The sequence below is a fragment of the Nannospalax galili genome, unplaced genomic scaffold (genome assembly GCF_000622305.1).
Source record: "Nannospalax galili isolate Female #2095 unplaced genomic scaffold, S.galili_v1.0 scaffold734, whole genome shotgun sequence".
Lineage (NCBI taxonomy): Eukaryota > Metazoa > Chordata > Mammalia > Rodentia > Spalacidae > Nannospalax > Nannospalax galili.
The window spans coordinates 2,461,704-2,479,371 of NW_008337073.1; the positions used below are offsets into that span (position 1 = coordinate 2,461,704).

Sequence of the window (17,668 nt, forward strand, 5' to 3'; positions counted from 1 at the left end):
AATGGTGTTTTCCCACATGGAGTGATAATGCTTCCCCCAGGAGATATAGACTATCTAACAAAAACTCCAATGCCAAGTCAAGAGACACCTCCCCTTGAGCTGTTGGTCAGGGGTATCCAAGACCTAAAACAATATAGGCTACTGCCACTGCCCTTGGTTGCCTCATAGAGCTTGAAGGTAAGACCCTATTGCTGAAGACACCACACATTCTGGTCACAGGAATTGGAGGAAATCAAGCTAGAATAGACATGGAAGCCTCTTCTCTGAGAATTAGTCCTCATAGTATCTGAAGCTGCTCTGGAAGATGCCAAGGGAGAAAAGTTATCAACAGTCCTACCTACATGTAAAGCCTATGAACCATTAACAAAGACTAGCCCAACAAGATATCCACAATGAGGCAACTGTGGCACTTGTAACTTGGGGGTAACCAACGACTGTCTAATTGTACTTAAGGTTCAATAGGTGAGAACCCATGCCTGGTACTGTAAACTCAGCCAAGAACCTGTGGCTGGAGAGGTCACAGACCCTAGAGGAAACCCCACTACAGCCATGTTACTAAAATAATACAGCTTCCAATTGCCCTCTAAGTACTCATTCTTATACCCACAGATTAGTGCAGCTCTCAGTCTTCATCAAAGAAGCTTCTTTCTGTAGCAGACAGAGGCTACTACAGAGATCCACAAGTGGTCAAAATGTAGAGAATAAATGACAGTGGGGTGCCCAGTCCCAATTGGGACATCTATAATACAAGCTCTACACTTAAGGCAGAAACATCATAGAAGAAGTGCAGTAAGATTTTAAGAGCCAGAGGACCAGGATGACTGTGACAAGACAGTGCCTTCTAGATATGACAGGGATGCTGTATCATGAAATCTCAACTATATGGCTGCTTGCACAAAGCCACACAAGTTGACAAAGCAACACAGATAGGGGAAAATGTCACAAGGCCTCACCCCTTGAAGAGCTACAGGGCAGTCAATGGCTGTCGAGGGAAGGAGAATCTGTTTTCTTCAGGAACGAGGACCCTGATAGGTTTCCCAATTCTAAGTGAGCAGTCCTAAGCACAACTACATATGGACAACACTAATTGGACTCAGTAGGTTGTGTGTGTGTGTGTGTGTGTGTGAATAATTATAAAAGAAGATGTCATGAATTCCAGAAGGGGTGGGGGGATACGAGAGAGTTGGACAAGGGGAAATAGGGGTGGAAATGAAGTAAATGCAGTGTGCTCGTGTATGAAGTTCTCAAAAAATTAAGAGGTTCACAGTGATACCTTTCTCTTTCCTCTGACATTCAACAGCAAAAGCTCATCTTAAAACAGTGACAAGAGAACAGTGCAAAGTCCCCAGATGCTTCAGATGCCTGCAGCCTTATAAAATCACTCAGAGCCCCCAAGCTAGAAAGAGAGCAGAAAGGAAGCAAGGCCACCACCTAGAAGAGCTGGTCTTCAAAATGGTCAGTTGAGTTATGTGAACAGGAAGTCCGGGAATCATATTTTCTCAACTGCAAAGTGAGAATAACATAACCCCACAAAGTCGTAGCAAAGTCTAAATAGAGAATGCAGTACAAATCCATGATCACAGCCCCCAAAACACAATAGATGGTAGCATTCTATGTAGTGACAGAACTCTACACCACACAGGGAACTGCGTACATGTAAGAACATGCATGATAGTGTCTAATTTTTATGTAACTAAAAAGCCAGACTAAAATTTATGAATTTGTTATGCCTCCAATATAAAACACACAAAAATAAAAGCAATGCTTCCTTATAAAGAAATAAATTAGATAATAGGTATGATTTCTTTATAAGAGTTTCAAAGTCTCTGGGCTTAGACTTTATGCTGTTATCAAAATGCATATAAAAAGAAAACACAAGGATAGAACATAATTTGCTTTTATAACAATATTAATATTCTAAAGAGCGAAAGAGTGAAAACTAAAAGCACTTATTCTCATCCATAGAATCCAGAAAGCACCGTTATCTCTAAAGGGTTTTGTTGTTGTTGTTCAAGGATTCTGACTCTCACGCTAAATTAATTAAAAACTCCAATTAGTTTCTCTAAATCAAGAACAAAGCCAAATCTTGCACATGGTATTCAGCCTCACATCAATCCTTATTCATACCTACCCTTCTGATTTTTTCTTACTCTAGCCCTATATAAAATCCATTTACATTCCTTTCTCATTATTTGTGTGACTTCCTCCATATAAAACATACCTTTCCCAAACTATGGATCAGCCTATTAAAAGCTTTGATTTCTGAGTGTATTCATACAGTCATGTTTACTGAGCATTATTCCGCAGAAAGCACAAGCTGGACAACAGACTGAAGACAAAGAAATAAGCTGTGGTCCCAAAGACAATGTACACGTGTAAAGAGTTAACCCTAAACACAAGTCATCACAGAATAACTGATGAAGAGGTCAGCTCATACTGTCATTGTAAAAACGAACAAAAAAGTCATTTAAGCCTTAACTCTACTGAAATCCTCTCTCCTTCAATTGTACCTATTTCAGTCCTAGTTTTTCTCAATTATTCTAAATCATTCCAGTCACTCACAACATGTGCACAAATACCCATGAACTTGAAAAAGTACTGTTTGCCCATATAATTTTAATGTCCACTAAATGTTCCTTAAACAGTATATATTATTTGAATAATGATTTTAAAAATTGTTTCCAACAATGAAGATCCCTTATCTTTTATCTAATACTAGTTGTGGCCAAAGTGGTCAGAAGAGAAAGTATGTTAAGAAGAGATTCAGAGTTACTGCTCTGTCTCATTCCTCCAAGACTGAACAGCAAAAATCCATCTTAAGAGAAGGTCTAGCTAGGCTGGGTGTGGTGCTATAACACCTTTAATTCCAGCACTCAAGAGGCAGAGGCAGGCAGATCTCTGTGAGATCGAGGCCAGTCTCGTCTAGATAGCAAGTTCCAGGCCAGCTTGGGCCACAGGGAGACCCTGTCTCAAAACAAAATCTACTTTATTGGAAACATTTCTAGAAAATGTCAAGAAATGTAAGACTTCTTAAGAGATTCTTTTAAGAAAAAAAGTTTAATAAACTAGTTTTTTAGCAGGGAAAATACTTAATTGAGTAACTTTTCCTTTAAAGTTTCCTGAAGCATTCCTATACTAACCCGAAATATATGAATAAGCTTTGATTCTGTAACCATTACATGCTTAAAAAACCAAAAATTCATTTTATCCTCTCCCTAGGCACTTAACTATCCCATTTCCCAAATAGCACTGATAAACTAAAGTCTTGTCTCACAGCTGATAAGGCCTGAGGTTTGAAACACCTCCATAAGAGAAATGTCACAGGAAGGTTAAACTCCAGTTTAAGGGCTACCCTATTACCAACTAGTTATTTTGTTAAATACAGTTATAGTTCAAGAAGACATAAATATTTAATTACATAAGTGAATTAATATGAACACTCTAATCTAGTATGTATTTTTTTATTTTATCACTTTTAAACACCATCATTAAAAACAAAGACATTTTCTCAAGCAAGATAAATAACAAATTTAAAATGTTAAAAAAATTAAACATAAATTTATGTTCTTATGTAAAATAATTCAAAATCTATGTTCTTAACATTATTTTGAATAAACGTAAACTGTACCTGGTTACTCCCATGGCCAAAAGGTGTACTGGATATATTAGTGGTTACACTGTGCAAGATAATTTCACCACTAAGAGACCCAGATGCAATATAGCAGTCATTCCAATTGTATCTTATACAAGTTACTTCATCTTTATGATCCTGAAAGATAGAACTCTGAGTAAGGACCATGGCCGTTAAACACCAAGCAGTACATTTTCATATTCAGATAAACAGAAAATATCATGAATGTCAACCTAATACTTGTGTTAACATTTCCCTTGAATAACTTTTTTAAAAACACTCAGATGAGTAAGAAACTACAAAACTAACACTGATTCTTCTCAGTCAATAGATTTTCATAGCCAAATTACAAAGCATTCTGAAATAAGAAACAGTATAGGAAGGTAACTTGGTAAATGCTCACTTTGAAGAACTGACTTTCACTGACAAATAACATTTATTTCAGGGTAACTATTAAGAGAGTGTTTGCTCCTGAGTATGAGTACTCAACTAGAGACAAGACACTTAAATTAACTCCAAAATGGCAGAGCAAATGCTCAACAGGCAGAGGCACCAAGTCAGAAGGAAAGAGGTGTTGTCAACTGACCTGACAAGAAGACAGAAAATTTGATTCACTTAAAGAAAGAGTAAGAGGGGGGAGTGGGAGTGGTGAGAGGTACTTGTAATCCCAGCACTGAGTAAGATCATGAGTTTAAGACTAGCCTAGGCTAAAAGAGTTCTAGGCTAGCCTGTGCTATACAGCAAAATCTTATTTCAAAAAACAAACAGAAAAAAAAAAAAACAGAGGTAAATCACGAGAACAGGAAGGAAACAAGATGAGACAAACTGGGAGGCAAACAACTAATGAGTAAGTCAGACACGAGAGACGAGGTGCAGCTACTTCCAATGGCTGAGTACTCTGCGGGGGCTTCACAGAGTTCATCTTTAAAAATCCCAAAAGGAAGGGGGCTGAAGAGATGGCTGAGTGGTTAAGAGCACTGATTGTTCTTGCAGAGGACCCAGGTTCGATTCCCAGCACCCACATGGCAGCTAACAACCATCTGTAACTCCAGTTCCAGGGGATCCAACACCCTCTTCTGACCTATGTGGACACTGCACAGCATGGGTGCACCTACTACATGCAAGCAATACACACATACATATTAAATAAAAATAAAATATTTTAAAATACCCAAAAAGAAAAGGTCATTTTGCCCATTTATAGATGAGGTACAGGAGGCAAAGAAAGCTCAGGAAACCAGTGCAATCTCACACAGGTGTTAAGTGATAGACTAGGATTCAACTCCAAGTCAAATTCCAACATCCACAGCTCATTCTCCCAACATACCAGGATGCCTCTCAGATATGATAGCCGATTTTGAGGAAATGGAAGTGCGGGACTTTGAATGAACTGAGCTTACAAGGATTGTTTCCAAACATCAAATAGAGATGTTTAGCAGGAATATATACTGCTGATCAGTTAGAAGGGTAGTATGGTAACGTGGTATCCTATTATTTACTAAGATGAATGTACTAAGCCTGATACATAATAATTAATGTATTATCAAGAACACATGTAGATATGATATCACACTTAAATTACAACCTTATCAAGTGATGCTTTAAAAATAGTCCCCAAACCAAAAAACAATTGCTTGAGGAAAAAAAAATCTGATAAGAAGACATAAACAACAGTTTGTGCATTGTCATAAGGAATTAGGGGTGTCAGACTAGAACAGAACAGAACAGAACAGAATTTCTATGATTTGTAAAGGGGTTGGCGTCATCCTATTTTCAACTGTAGAAAATACATCACCAGGAAACATTTACCATGCACCAACCAAATGTCAGAAATTTTGTTATATCACTAGGGAGCGGACTACAGATGAGAGACCCAAAAGCAAAAGATAAGGTTTCCTACTGCCACCAAAAGTCAGACAACTGTGTCTTAAACAGATGAGGAAAGCTCCCGAACAATTTCAAATAGGAAGAGAAAAGATCAACTGAAGCAACCAGGAAAACTGCAGATGGAAAAGGAGCATAATTTTGCCATGTGGGTATGGAGAAATTTGCCACATGGATATATCCCCGTAAGTAGGTGTAATTCATAATTCAAAGACTAAACAATGAACGGGGTCTAAACCTGAAGGTCACCTGAAGCACTGTGGAATAACAGAGAGCAAGTTCTTTAACACTGGACTCAGTTTCTCCATCTGTACATGGGAATAATACTTGCTGTTCGCAGAGTTATTGAAATAAACAGAAGAGGCATGTGTAAGCACGGCAACTGGCACAGAAAGGAACTAGAGAAAAGTTAACTGTCTTCATTAGTGGCTACTTTTCAATTACCTGATTTTTTTCACAGCAGAGCTTTTAGAGTCAAGATGCTTGAAAGTTTAGCTACACTTAAAATAATAAGCTTCTAAAGGTAATATTTAAACAGCAATTATAGGAACACATTTTAATTTAGTGATGGGGAAACCATTATTTAACATACCACATCTCTTGCAAGAATTAACTCAATGACATTAAGATATAGAACACAGATAAAAGACACCTGGCCACAAGCCAACTGTGATTGATGTCAGATAGTAAGTATGTAGGTAATAGGTTAAAGGAAGCTCTTTTTCTGTGTATAGATGTGTATGTATATATAACTATTTGACATTTTCATATTAAATCTTTTAAAAAACAAAATTAAAAATAATTTTAAAGCTCCCCTTCTAAATAGTAAAAGGTGAAAAGTAGAATTAAGAAAGACATAACCACAGACTTTCCTGAAATAAATATTTTATTTGCTAAAACTGCAAACAGCTAATCAAGGAAACACTAGTTTTAAATAACAAATTCTTTTAAGAACTATTTCATTACTAAGTTGAAAAATATATATGCCAAAATAACACAAGCTCCAACAGCCAAATACGCTCTAGAATAAGAAGCCAGCCCTCAGCCCTGGCTGCTGAGAGCCATCGTTTCAGAGCCACTTTTCCAAAACCCTTAAAAAATCCCTGCTGAAAGAAACCACACTTCAGAAAAAGGAAAAAAGAAATCAAGGAATTAGCTCATTCAAAACAGTAGAAATAGATGAAAAATTAAGTAAAAAGCTTTAAATAGCAACAATATACATTAATAATTTTTATAGGAAAAAAAACCAACAACAAATGTTTTAGGTTGGACAGCACCTAAATTTTCCTTAATAAATCTCACTTCAATTCAAAGCATTTAATTTTAGCATAAATCCTCAAATATAAAAGTTTGATAGCCACTCTAAACAATCTGAGATAGCCATTCCACAAATATTTTTAAAATAATTGCTTACCTTAAGAGACCGATGAACTCTTTTTGATTTTAAATCCCAAATATTAACAGTGTTATTTAGGCCTCCACTTGCCAAGTACATAGATGTGGAATTTAAATCAACACATGTCTGCTTTTGCTATTAAAAAAAAAAAAAATTAGCTTAGCAGAACACAGAAATGCCAATGAAGCCTCCCCCAACACTTGGTAAGCACAATGGTAAGTATGCTGAATCACACACTATAAAGATGCTGATACTTGTAACTAAAGCTTTCACCACCTGTCATTGTTCACATGGATCCAACAGCTTATGAGTTTCAAGAAGACTTCAAGGAAATCAAGATGGGTGCCCTCCTTCACTGAAGGGTGGCCAGAGAGCAAGCTGAGGAAACTGGCAAATCTTGGCCTCTCATCAGCATGTGCCTTTACTGTCTCCCCCGATGAAACCTGTTCTTGTCCCTCCACAGAATATCTCAAATTACAATTAATCTCTAGTTTAGAAACTGCTAAATGTAGGGCTTTTAAAGAATTTCTAGCTTAGACTCCCATTTTATAAATGAAGAAAGTTATTTAAGCAGGTCAAGATACTTGCCAATCTCCCAGCCAATCTTAGCCCAAAGATTCTCTACCATATCATCAAACCCTGACCTCAAGGGCTAGGGATTTGGCCCAGTTATAAAGCATTTCCCTAGCATGTGTAAGGTCCTGAGAATTGCACCATCAAATAGAAATTCATGAATACATAAATAAAATAAACCTGATCTTGCATTCTACCTCAACTGAGCAAGGTCACAATACATCCAGTTTCTCAAGGTAGAAGTGTTGAACAACCCTCAATTCAACCCTAAATAAATCCCACATACTTCCCTTAGCGCTAACCCAAACCTTGTCAGACCATGACTGCCCCCTGGTTAGTTTTCCTGTTTCTACTCCTGCTTCCTAATATTCCACCCTCCATAAACAGCATGAACTTGAAAAAACAAAACCACAAGGCAGAGCTTGTCTCTTCCCTGCTTAAAAGTCTTCAGTGGCTTCCAATCACACCTAGAGAAAACCTCAAACCATTCACCTGGTCTCAGAGCCCTATCTATTTAGGCTCTGCTCACTTCATCTCTTGTCACTTTCTCTTCATACACTCATTCTCCAGCCATAATGACCTTCCATTCTTTAACACAACAATCCTGTATTTGCCCTCAAGGCCTCTATATAGCCACTCTCCTTGCCTGGAAAGCTAAGTTCCCTGAACCACAATTAGATGGTTTTTCTGGTCAACAGATGTCAACAGATGTCACTTCTTGAAGAAAACCTCCCCTGGCCACCTAGTGTAACCTGCTATGGCAGTAACTTATTTTAGTTCTCTGGAGAACAACTTTCTAATACCTGGGTAATTTTGCTTATAGTTTGTTGCCTGTTTGATATCAGAAAGTCAGTTTCATAAAGATTATAGCCATATACAGTATTTAATAATACGCCAGAGTAAATGGCTAGATATGCAGAGGTCATCAAGTTCTTACAGTGAATGTCTGAGTGTCCCCTATGTGCCTATATGCAGGTGCCATCAATAACAGGCTATGCAGCAGAATTCAGTGTTGCAAAGTTTCCTACAGACACACTATGAAGTTCACCTACTGTTCTTCCTTCCAGCTGCATGCCATGAAAAGAAAAGGAGAAATGAAGTCCAAAGGGGATACTTCATAACTTAGTTAAAAGACACGCTACCTATTTACTATCTCCCATTTTTGAATCCAAGTCTGAGAAGCAAACAAGAAAAGAGTACTAGACCTACTCCTACCCTAAGGGTCTAGGCATCCACAAAACAGCCTCTGCTCCAAAGTCTCTGACATGTGGTCCCCTTTCCACATCCCCACTGGACCAGGCAACATTTCAGTCTGACCAACAGTGTCAACGAATACATAAAAAGAGCAGGATACACATCACAATGGTGATGCAGTTCTACAGTGGTTAATTCTCTTGTAGATACCACTCTAGGAATTAACTTTGGTATAAATGAACCAATAAAATTTAGTTTAGGATTTGGTTGCCACTGCAGATCAAGAGAGCTTACTAAGAATTATCAAAATGATTTTTAAAGGAAACAAATAAGGATGGTGTCCACCCACAATAACCTTTAAAATAAACAAAGACAATATCCAGCAACAACTGGTATATTGGGATGTCAGTTTTCACAAGTATAATTATTGTTAAAGGCTCAGAAAAGAACCTATACTCAAAACTGGCTTATGCTGTTGATGAAAGGTCTTTTATGCTAATGTATTATTAATGTAGCTAATAAACTTAAATAATTAATAGAAATTGTATGGTTATTACAAGAATCTTGTACCCATAAGACAAAAAAATAGCATAATTTTTAAAACCTAAAAAATAGCTGGTTAAATTTTGAAGTTATTTAGTACCCTATTATATCCATTACAATGCTGTTAATACCAACCTGTATACTTTAAAGAAGATTCAAATTAAAAACAAAATCATGAACTTAGCATTCCATTCTAAAAGTAATTTTAAAATAAGTAGAATGGAATTTATTTCCTAAAGTAGAAAAGGTGTAACAGCACAAAGAACACATGAATTAACAGGACTGGAATCCCGCAAAAATAATTATCAGTGCACTAATATGATACAATAAATTCCTAATAAAGCTAAGGAACCAATATTTGCAAGATACGTTTCTAATTAAAGTGCATTCAAAATCAGAACTACAATGAGCTCACTTAAGGACGTGCATTATGATTTTTAAAAGTGAGGAGGAATAGCAATTACAGTAAATGATTGGGAATATTCTCAAAATCCTTGGAATGATGTCACATTTGCATATATCATCTATTAAAGAATAAAATATAATTGAAGTATAAAATCAAATTTAAAGTTTAAAAGTGCAAAGCACACAACACTTTTTTTTAAGGAAAAAGTCTAAACATGGACTCTAAACATAATGTATGAAAACACACACAGTGTGAAGGTAGGAGACACTGCTTTGGTACAGACGTTAAAATCAACAATGTTTGCAGACCACTTTCAAAAGGATCAGAGGTCTCAAGATGACTAGGTTGTTATGCCTGCTCCTGAAGAGTACAGTCTGCTTAGCCAGGGACATTCTCCTTCAATTTTACTTAGAACCCTTTGAATAGTCAGAGTGCCCCACACTCCATTCTGTCCTTCTCAAACATTCTCTCCAATCCCATGCATGGGCTGAGATTTAAGTGATGAAAATTTTGAAGCAAGAAAAGAATAAGCTACCAATTACTTGCACCATTTTATTTAGATATTCTTCTCTTTAAAGAAGAAATAGCTTCTAAGGAGTATATGTAAATGGAAATGAGGAAGCCAGTATTAAGCCAGAATTGGAGGAATTGATTCATATAACAAAGGATAAAGAAACAGTATTCCATAAGAGCTTCATATATGTGCTGTAGGCCCAAAGCCATTCTGTTCCAGGAGCTGGAGGAAGGCTCAGGCAGGTCCCTGAGTCCTAAGTAGACATAATCTGAAGCAGAAAAATTGTAAGATCCGGTCTTTGCTGACGGTCCAGCACTCAGTCAGCAGGACCGGTTACATCACCAGGGTTCATATGTTCAGGTCAACCTAGTGACGTCAGCTGGATCAACAGAGGCTTCACCAAGAGAGAGGAAATAGAAAAAGTACCTCCCTGCTGAAATCTAAGTCGGTTGCTCTCCTATGATGCGAAATTATTACACCTAAAGACATTTTAGTAAAGCACAGAGACCTCGCCTGTGTTGTTGTATTATTTGGCATTTAGGTTAAAAATGTTTTTAAATACCTTTATTTAGCTGCAGAACACCATAATGAAAAGTCACTGTCACATAAGCAAAACTAAGATTTTAAACAAAAAGTTTAAAAAGCAAGTAACTTACCCCTTCAGCAAGCTCCAAAAGTGGAACTGGTTTACACTTGCAACTTGAAACCACTATTTTGTCACCACTGGAAGATGCTGTCACTAGAAAGTTATCTGAATGAAGAGTTAGGGAACATCACAGCCCATGAGCATGTACAGCAGTTGTCTGTCACAGGAGCGCAACTACACAGGCAGACACCAAGAAGACAAGCACCTGAACACAGCCCACACATCAGCTTAACAGCGGTTCCAGTCACCAAGTCCTCATTTTTCCTCCTCCTTCAGGGAAGAGCTGGCCTCTGGCTGTGCAGTCATTGGAAAGCTGTTTAGCACATGTGAAATACAATCCCTGCTCCCTTCCAGGGTGGGCCAGATGGTCTAATTTTATTCTATCAGAAAGAGAGGATAAAAGCAGCACTCACAAATATTAATCAGCGATTTCATCTACAAAACTGTTAAAGATACTAATTAATCCAGTGTTTGCTAATGATTTAAATTAGAAAGCCAGTAACCCTATCTCTCTCCTAATTTTTCCCAATCAAAAAAATGAAGATTGCTTTTTTCTCAGGACTAGAATTTCTGTTACAGAATACATCAATCATAAATGTATTAAGAATGAATGCTACAGCAAACATGGTACATAAAAATGAGTGCAGTTAAATAGCAACTGCTTATGTTAAGCAAATCTTAACTTTATTTTAAATTAAATTTAAATTTATCATAACTTAAAATTATTGTTAGCTTAGTCTATATAAATAATACATGGAATAGTAAGTAAACACAAAACAACAATAAATATTATAAACCAAAAAATTAAACGATATAATCTAGATTTTGAGTCATAACATTAGACTATCAGAAATTTTTATGTATATTTGTTTATTTTAAAAGTGACTATACACACATATGCACACCTACACATGCACTACATCTCATGCGTGGTGGTCAGAGGACAGCTTTCAGGAGTTGTCCCCTTCTACCAAGTGGGTTCGGAGATAGAATTAAGGTCAGGTTAGTGACAAGGGTCCTGACCCTTTAACACTGGCACCAGAGTCACAATTTTAAATCTTTAGTGTTTAGCAAGCAAAGTCTATGCAATGACGCAATGGGGAAATCTAAGCATTGTTTTTGGACAGTGTTCAGATATTCTGTGACTAGAACATGGACTGTCACAAGCTTTGTTGTTGCTGTTGTTTTTGAGACAGTCTTATATATCTTAGCCTGGGCTCAAACTTAGTATGTTGCTGAGGATGACCTTGAATCTCTGAACCGACTGCCTCCCTCCACCTCCCAAGCACTGGGATCACAGGTGTACCACTTCACCCAATTTTATGTGCTACTGGGAATCAAACATAAGGTTTCATGCAAGCTAGGCAAGCCTCTACTAATTGACCTACATCTCTAGCCCCAAATATTATTTAAAAGTTCAGTTCATCCAGTTTAATTCATACCTAAACTCCTCTGGAGTCAAAGACAAAGTGTCGTTTTATCCTAAGAATGAAGTACCTGGCTAATACCTCAGCTGCTGTCAATACAACAGTCACCACGAGAATGCATGATCCATAATTTCTCTAATTCATAAGCTTCTCTGGATTCTGGAAGTATCAAATCGCCACAAAGATCCACAAAACCACACATGAGCACCTCTCTCCCTTCAATCTCACCATGAAGCTTGCTCTTTCATCCTGGGTACCTGCACATCCTCTCAATGAGTGCCCACACCTTCTGTGTCAAGTCCAAGTTCTGCTGGTGATTAGAGTACTCTGCATACCTCATTTCTGGGGGAAACAAAATCACTTCTACCAGCACAGTGCAATAGTGAGAAAAAGAAATCATTTCCCTTTCTTTGGCTTCTTCCTGGTTACATTTCACCCCTCAGAACACTGAAGGAGGCTTCAGGAAGATGAGAGAGGGTCAACTAGTTCAGGGCTTCCTTGTAGTTTTAGAAATCATGAGAAAGGGAGGAACATTACTTAGAGGACCAAGAAGAAAAAAGAAAACTAACTTCCCTAGCACTTCACACTAATCTTGTTCTTGGCATTTATACTGTGGGGACCCAAGGTGCTGAGTGAACTCTGTCCTTCAGTAACTAGCTGGCATGCGAGGGAGCAGAGACTCATCAGGAACCCATGAAGGCTTCAGATGCACACCCGCTCACATCAGTACACGCAGAGATCACACCAGCTTCCACAAGTCACACAGCACTACCTCACAGCCACCTCAGTGGCACAGGCTGTTAAGGAGCACATGAGCAAATGCTAGCTCCCAGCTACACTCCTTGAAACTAGAGAAAAAAACTACACATCCTATCAAGAATGGTTTTTTTTTTTTTTCTTATACAGTAGCAGAAAAAAATTAAGTTCCAAACATAATCAAAATTTAAACTAGGATCAACTCATACATTTGCTGCTTTCCTTAAAATAGTTTCCATACTAGACATCAGAGAATCCTTCAAAACTACAGACACTTCACCGTAAGTTTGATTAATAGACCACCAAAGTAATTATTTCACTGCTATGATGAAAAATTAAGAAACGATGAAGTGGCAAATTTAATTCAATAAGAAAACTTGTCATTTTTTGTTATGTATTTCTAAGAACAGGCATTGATGATTTGAAAATTCTAGTACTTTTGTTCATAAATCAGTTATAGCTTTGGCAGTTTTCATCAGGAAGACCTATTAATACTTTGGTATTGGTAAGAACAGACAATTCTTAAAACTTGATGTTGTTTCAGAATTAGCATGCTTTCACTGAAGATTAATGTCTACAACACCAATGATACAGAATTTCCCATACAAGGAACAGCAACCAGTGCTTTGTCATAGCAGTTGTCTCAGTGGTGTCCAAGTCGAGCCATTCTGGAAACACTGTTACAACTGGAAGTTAAAGGCAACTAGTGGGTGGGTAGAGGCCAGGAAAGTGCCCACGGCAAAGAACTGTCAGGCCCAACATATCAGTGGTGTGAGGCTAGGAAACCCTAACTCACAGGTCCCTCATCACATTCAGGAGCTCACCAACACGGGGAGCATCAGTCAGAAAAGTGTAGGAAAACTCAACCTAGCCAATTTTATTACATTTGGGAAATAATGTGATCATATACAGAATGTAGACAAATACAAACAGATCATCAGGAAGACGGGGATGCTGGACAATTTTTACTTATTTTTATTTTATTTTATGTGTATAGTATTGTGCCGGCACATATATAAGTGCACCTAAGTTACGCAATGCCTGCAAAGGCCAGAAAAAGGCATCAGATCCTCTGGAACTGGAGTTATGAACAGTTGTTAGCTGCCATGTAGGTGCTGAGAACCAAACCCAGGTCCTGTGCAAGAGTAGCCAGTGCTCTAACCACAGAGCCATCTCTCCAGCCCATCTGAACAATTTTTTACCTCCTGTCTCAACTTCCTTCTGGCCTCAAGCTCTGCCATTAATTTCCAGATCAGATTCAAAAACACCTAAAGGTAGACACAAAAAAATCATTCTAAAACCTTCTGGAGGTTTTCTCACCCTTACCTACTTATTCCATTTTTTATTATTGAATAGTAACCTATTGAAAACAAAGTAATTCTACCGCCTGGATCTAGAGACTAATACACGGCAACGCATTTGAATGAAGTGGGTTACAAACAAAGTCTTTAAAAGAAAATCAGAGTTCATGTACGCATAGTTTTTTTTAAAAAAAAATTTTTTTTTGAGTCAGCATCTCCTCATAGCCACAGCTGGCTATGCAGACCAGGCTAGCCTAGACCTCAGAGATCTGCCCCTGCCTCCCGAGGGCTGGGATTAAAGGCATGAGGCACTATGGCCAGCCTAAATTATACGTTTAATCTGTGGTAGCCACAAAATAAATAAATAAAATCTGTCTTTGTATGGGTTATGTATATAGTTTCATTGATACAAGTTGTGAAGCCTAATAAAAAGTTGTTACTCTTTTAAAAAGGATACTATTGCTGCTCCAACATATTGAACTGATTCCATGGGGTGGTGTGTGGGGGTTGAATTTATCCACCAGTGTCATAGACGAGGCATCCCATATTTTAATATCATCTCCTGAGGAAGCAAATCTGAGGTTTTCCTGCATGGCTGAGCCTAGAAAAAGTTCAACAATATGTTTAAAAGAACAATTACAGAAATGCAATTTTTAAAAATTGAAATGGAATACCTAACCTAAACCCAGCAGCTCTACCTGTCCATTCATTTATTCCAAATAGCACAGTCACTACAAAGAGGGAGAATCTAACACACCAGCCAAGGCCTGTTCCTTCAGCTGAGGCTGCCAGCAGTCCCCTGGTCCATGCCCCCCCCCACACACAATCATAACAAATGCACCCTCCTTAGCCTGTCTTACAAGACAAGCATCCCCCAGGGAACCCTCCTACCTCTTCCTGGGGCCACCAGATCTGGACGCTGGCCTTTTTTATGTCTATGCACCAAGCCAAAGTCATTCTTACCTGAATGTCTTTTCACCTCCTGTCCGTTCTACCTGGAAAGCTCCCCCCCACCCACCACCACGTTCCCCCATACCATCATCTCCTTTCATCCAGGTCTCAGTTCAAACATGTGCTTCTGAAAGACAGGTTCCCTTCCTGTCCACTGTGGCTAACGCTATCCTATATTCCATGTTCAGTATTTTTTCTTTTTAATGGCACTGTTACCTGAAAATCTTGTTTCTTCACATAATGATCTCTGCTTCCTCATCTGGGAGTCCTGAAACATTCCTGACACATGAAAAGCAGTCCACAAAGAAGTGGACTTTCCCATCTTTTTAAAAATGTACCATAAACTAGCATTTTTGGAAGTCTGAATCCCTTGTTTTCCAAATTACTCTAAGATTAGCAATACGGCCAAAAAGAGATGCCATTGCATCCCAATACCAACCCTTGGTCCACAACACCATCACTTTTTATTCACATATGTTGTTACAACTGATAATTCTAATAACGTGCTTCCATAATCTGAGGTAATCCCAGAGATAGAGACAAAGAGGTTGCTCTAGAGACTTTAAAAATCAGCAAGGGGTACGAATGACAAGTGAGAAGTCGGTTCAAAAACTCACAGGGGAGAAGAAAGTAGAGAAACACAGTCTCACACCCACTACAGGCAGTGCAAGAGTCCTATGGAACAGGGTCAGACAGGCCCCAGGTCATCAACACAGCTCCACACTTAGGTCTGACTCCGCTTCAGAGGACAAGATAAAAGTAAAATCAACTGCAGAAACTTAAAGAAAAATATCTTACTGTTTATGGAAAGGAGAAAACATTTAACCAGAAAACTCGTGTGATTTACTGCACTTCCATCATAAAGTTAAGGTGCTACCCAAGAACCATGAGTCACCTGTTGAACTGCAGGCTGCGTTTCTATTTGGTGACTAAAACACTACCCTGTTCCCCTACTCAGGAACAGCAAAGAACTCTCAAACTCAGTAGAGTTGTAAGAGGTTGCTACCATATCCTTCCAGGTCCCTGCTGGGCAGTGTGGTGCAATGGGTGCATAAAGGGTCCGAAAAGCCGAGCTCCAGCCTTCTGCCCATCTTAAGTGATGCTAACTTGGCAAGTTATGTAAGCTTCCCTCTCTCAACTTGGGATGAGGGAGGCGCATCTGCCCTCTTGACTTCTGGGATCTGAGGACTTCCAGGGAGCAGCTGATGACATCAGTCCTTGGAGAGGGTCCCACGGACCGGGAGCTGTCAGGACACGGCATACCTCACCGCAGGTCAAGCTTGGGGACGGACGCTACTGAAGCAGCACACTCACTCTGCTGAAAGGAAAGTTCTTCCAAGCTCCCTCATCACAGGGCACCCCGCAGGCCCGAGTCCTACTCAGGGTTCGGCTAGCGGGGGCTGGGCTAGAACGGCCGCACCCCGCCGGCTACCCGGGCCACTTGGGCCGGCAGCGGCGCGGGTCGCAAGGCTGGGCTCCGGGCCGCCGCTGGGCTCCCGGGAGGAGGAGCCCGGCTCAGCACGGTGCCCGCACCCGGGCCTCCAGAGCCTCACCTCTCCGCTGTGGGACCACAGTGGGCCCCCACTCCACCCGCTCCGCGCAGGGCTTCCGGCTCCCGCCTGGACTGTTAAACTTGGGCGGCCGGAAGTCCCGCCCAGGTGACGTCACCGGCGAGGCACAGCTCTCGGCCTGGGCCTGGCTCTGCTTGGCTCTGCAAAGGAAGTTCTCCCAGTGCAGGGTGGAAACTTAATCTCCCGTATCCCAGAGGCCAGATCTCTGACTACTGCTCTTTTCCGATTCATTTTCTTCACTGTCTACTGTGTGCCAGGCACTGGGTTAGGTTCTGAATGTGCAGTGATGGGGTGTGTTCAGAGGAACAAAAGAATAATGGGTCCCTGAGTAGTGGCACGTACAGTCCAGTGTAGGAAGCTGATGCTAATAATTCTATACTTAAAGGAAAAGGGAGCAGGAAGACTGGTAATCAACCCAGGAAAATCTAAGCCTAACCCAAACCCTAACCCTGAAGGCTGAGAGTGAACCTTCTGTGCCAACCACTTTCAAAACCCAAGCCTTACATGCCGCTGGTTCAGGTACATGAACACCATCTCAGCGGGAATTCCTTGAAAGAGAATGCATCTCAGTGTGGGAAAGGGAGTTCTGAACGGGGTTTTCCAATTTCCCTTCTTAAGAAGCTACACACACACCCCTTTTTTTTTTTAAAACTCTACTGATAAGTTTTGCTTCGAGTTCTGAAAGAGTGTTCTATGAGAAAGTCCCTCCATCACAGGTGCACACAGGCTGTGCTTCTGCACTGTATAAATAAATCACAGTTATCTGTATCGATATTACGATATCATATCACAAATAACTCGGAACTTTTCTATGTCCATCCCTCTCCCACCTCCAGGAGAAAATGCAGTCCTACCCAAGTTCTGGAGGTCGCTGG

At 39.5% G+C, this 17,668-nt stretch overlaps 1 protein-coding gene across 6 annotated transcripts in view; it reads right to left on the reverse strand.

The window, feature by feature from the left end:
• The window catches only part of Nedd1 (NEDD1 gamma-tubulin ring complex targeting factor), an 84,077-nt gene extending 67,210 nt beyond the window's left edge, over window positions 1-16,867 (reverse strand). The window contains exons 1-5 of one of the 6 annotated variants that reach the window (XM_008832060.3): window positions 16,776-16,867; window positions 14,729-14,872; window positions 10,798-10,892; window positions 6,930-7,046; window positions 3,629-3,769 (exon numbers count right to left, since the gene is read on the reverse strand). In XM_008832060.3, the coding sequence (XP_008830282.1) occupies window positions 3,629-3,769; window positions 6,930-7,046; window positions 10,798-10,892; window positions 14,729-14,864 (489 nt within the window). In that variant the 5' untranslated portion in view covers window positions 14,865-14,872; window positions 16,776-16,867. The other 5 variants (XM_029563084.1, XM_029563085.1, XM_029563082.1 and 2 more) reach the window with 5 other exon arrangements.
• Window positions 16,868-17,668: the final 801 nt, after the last annotated feature.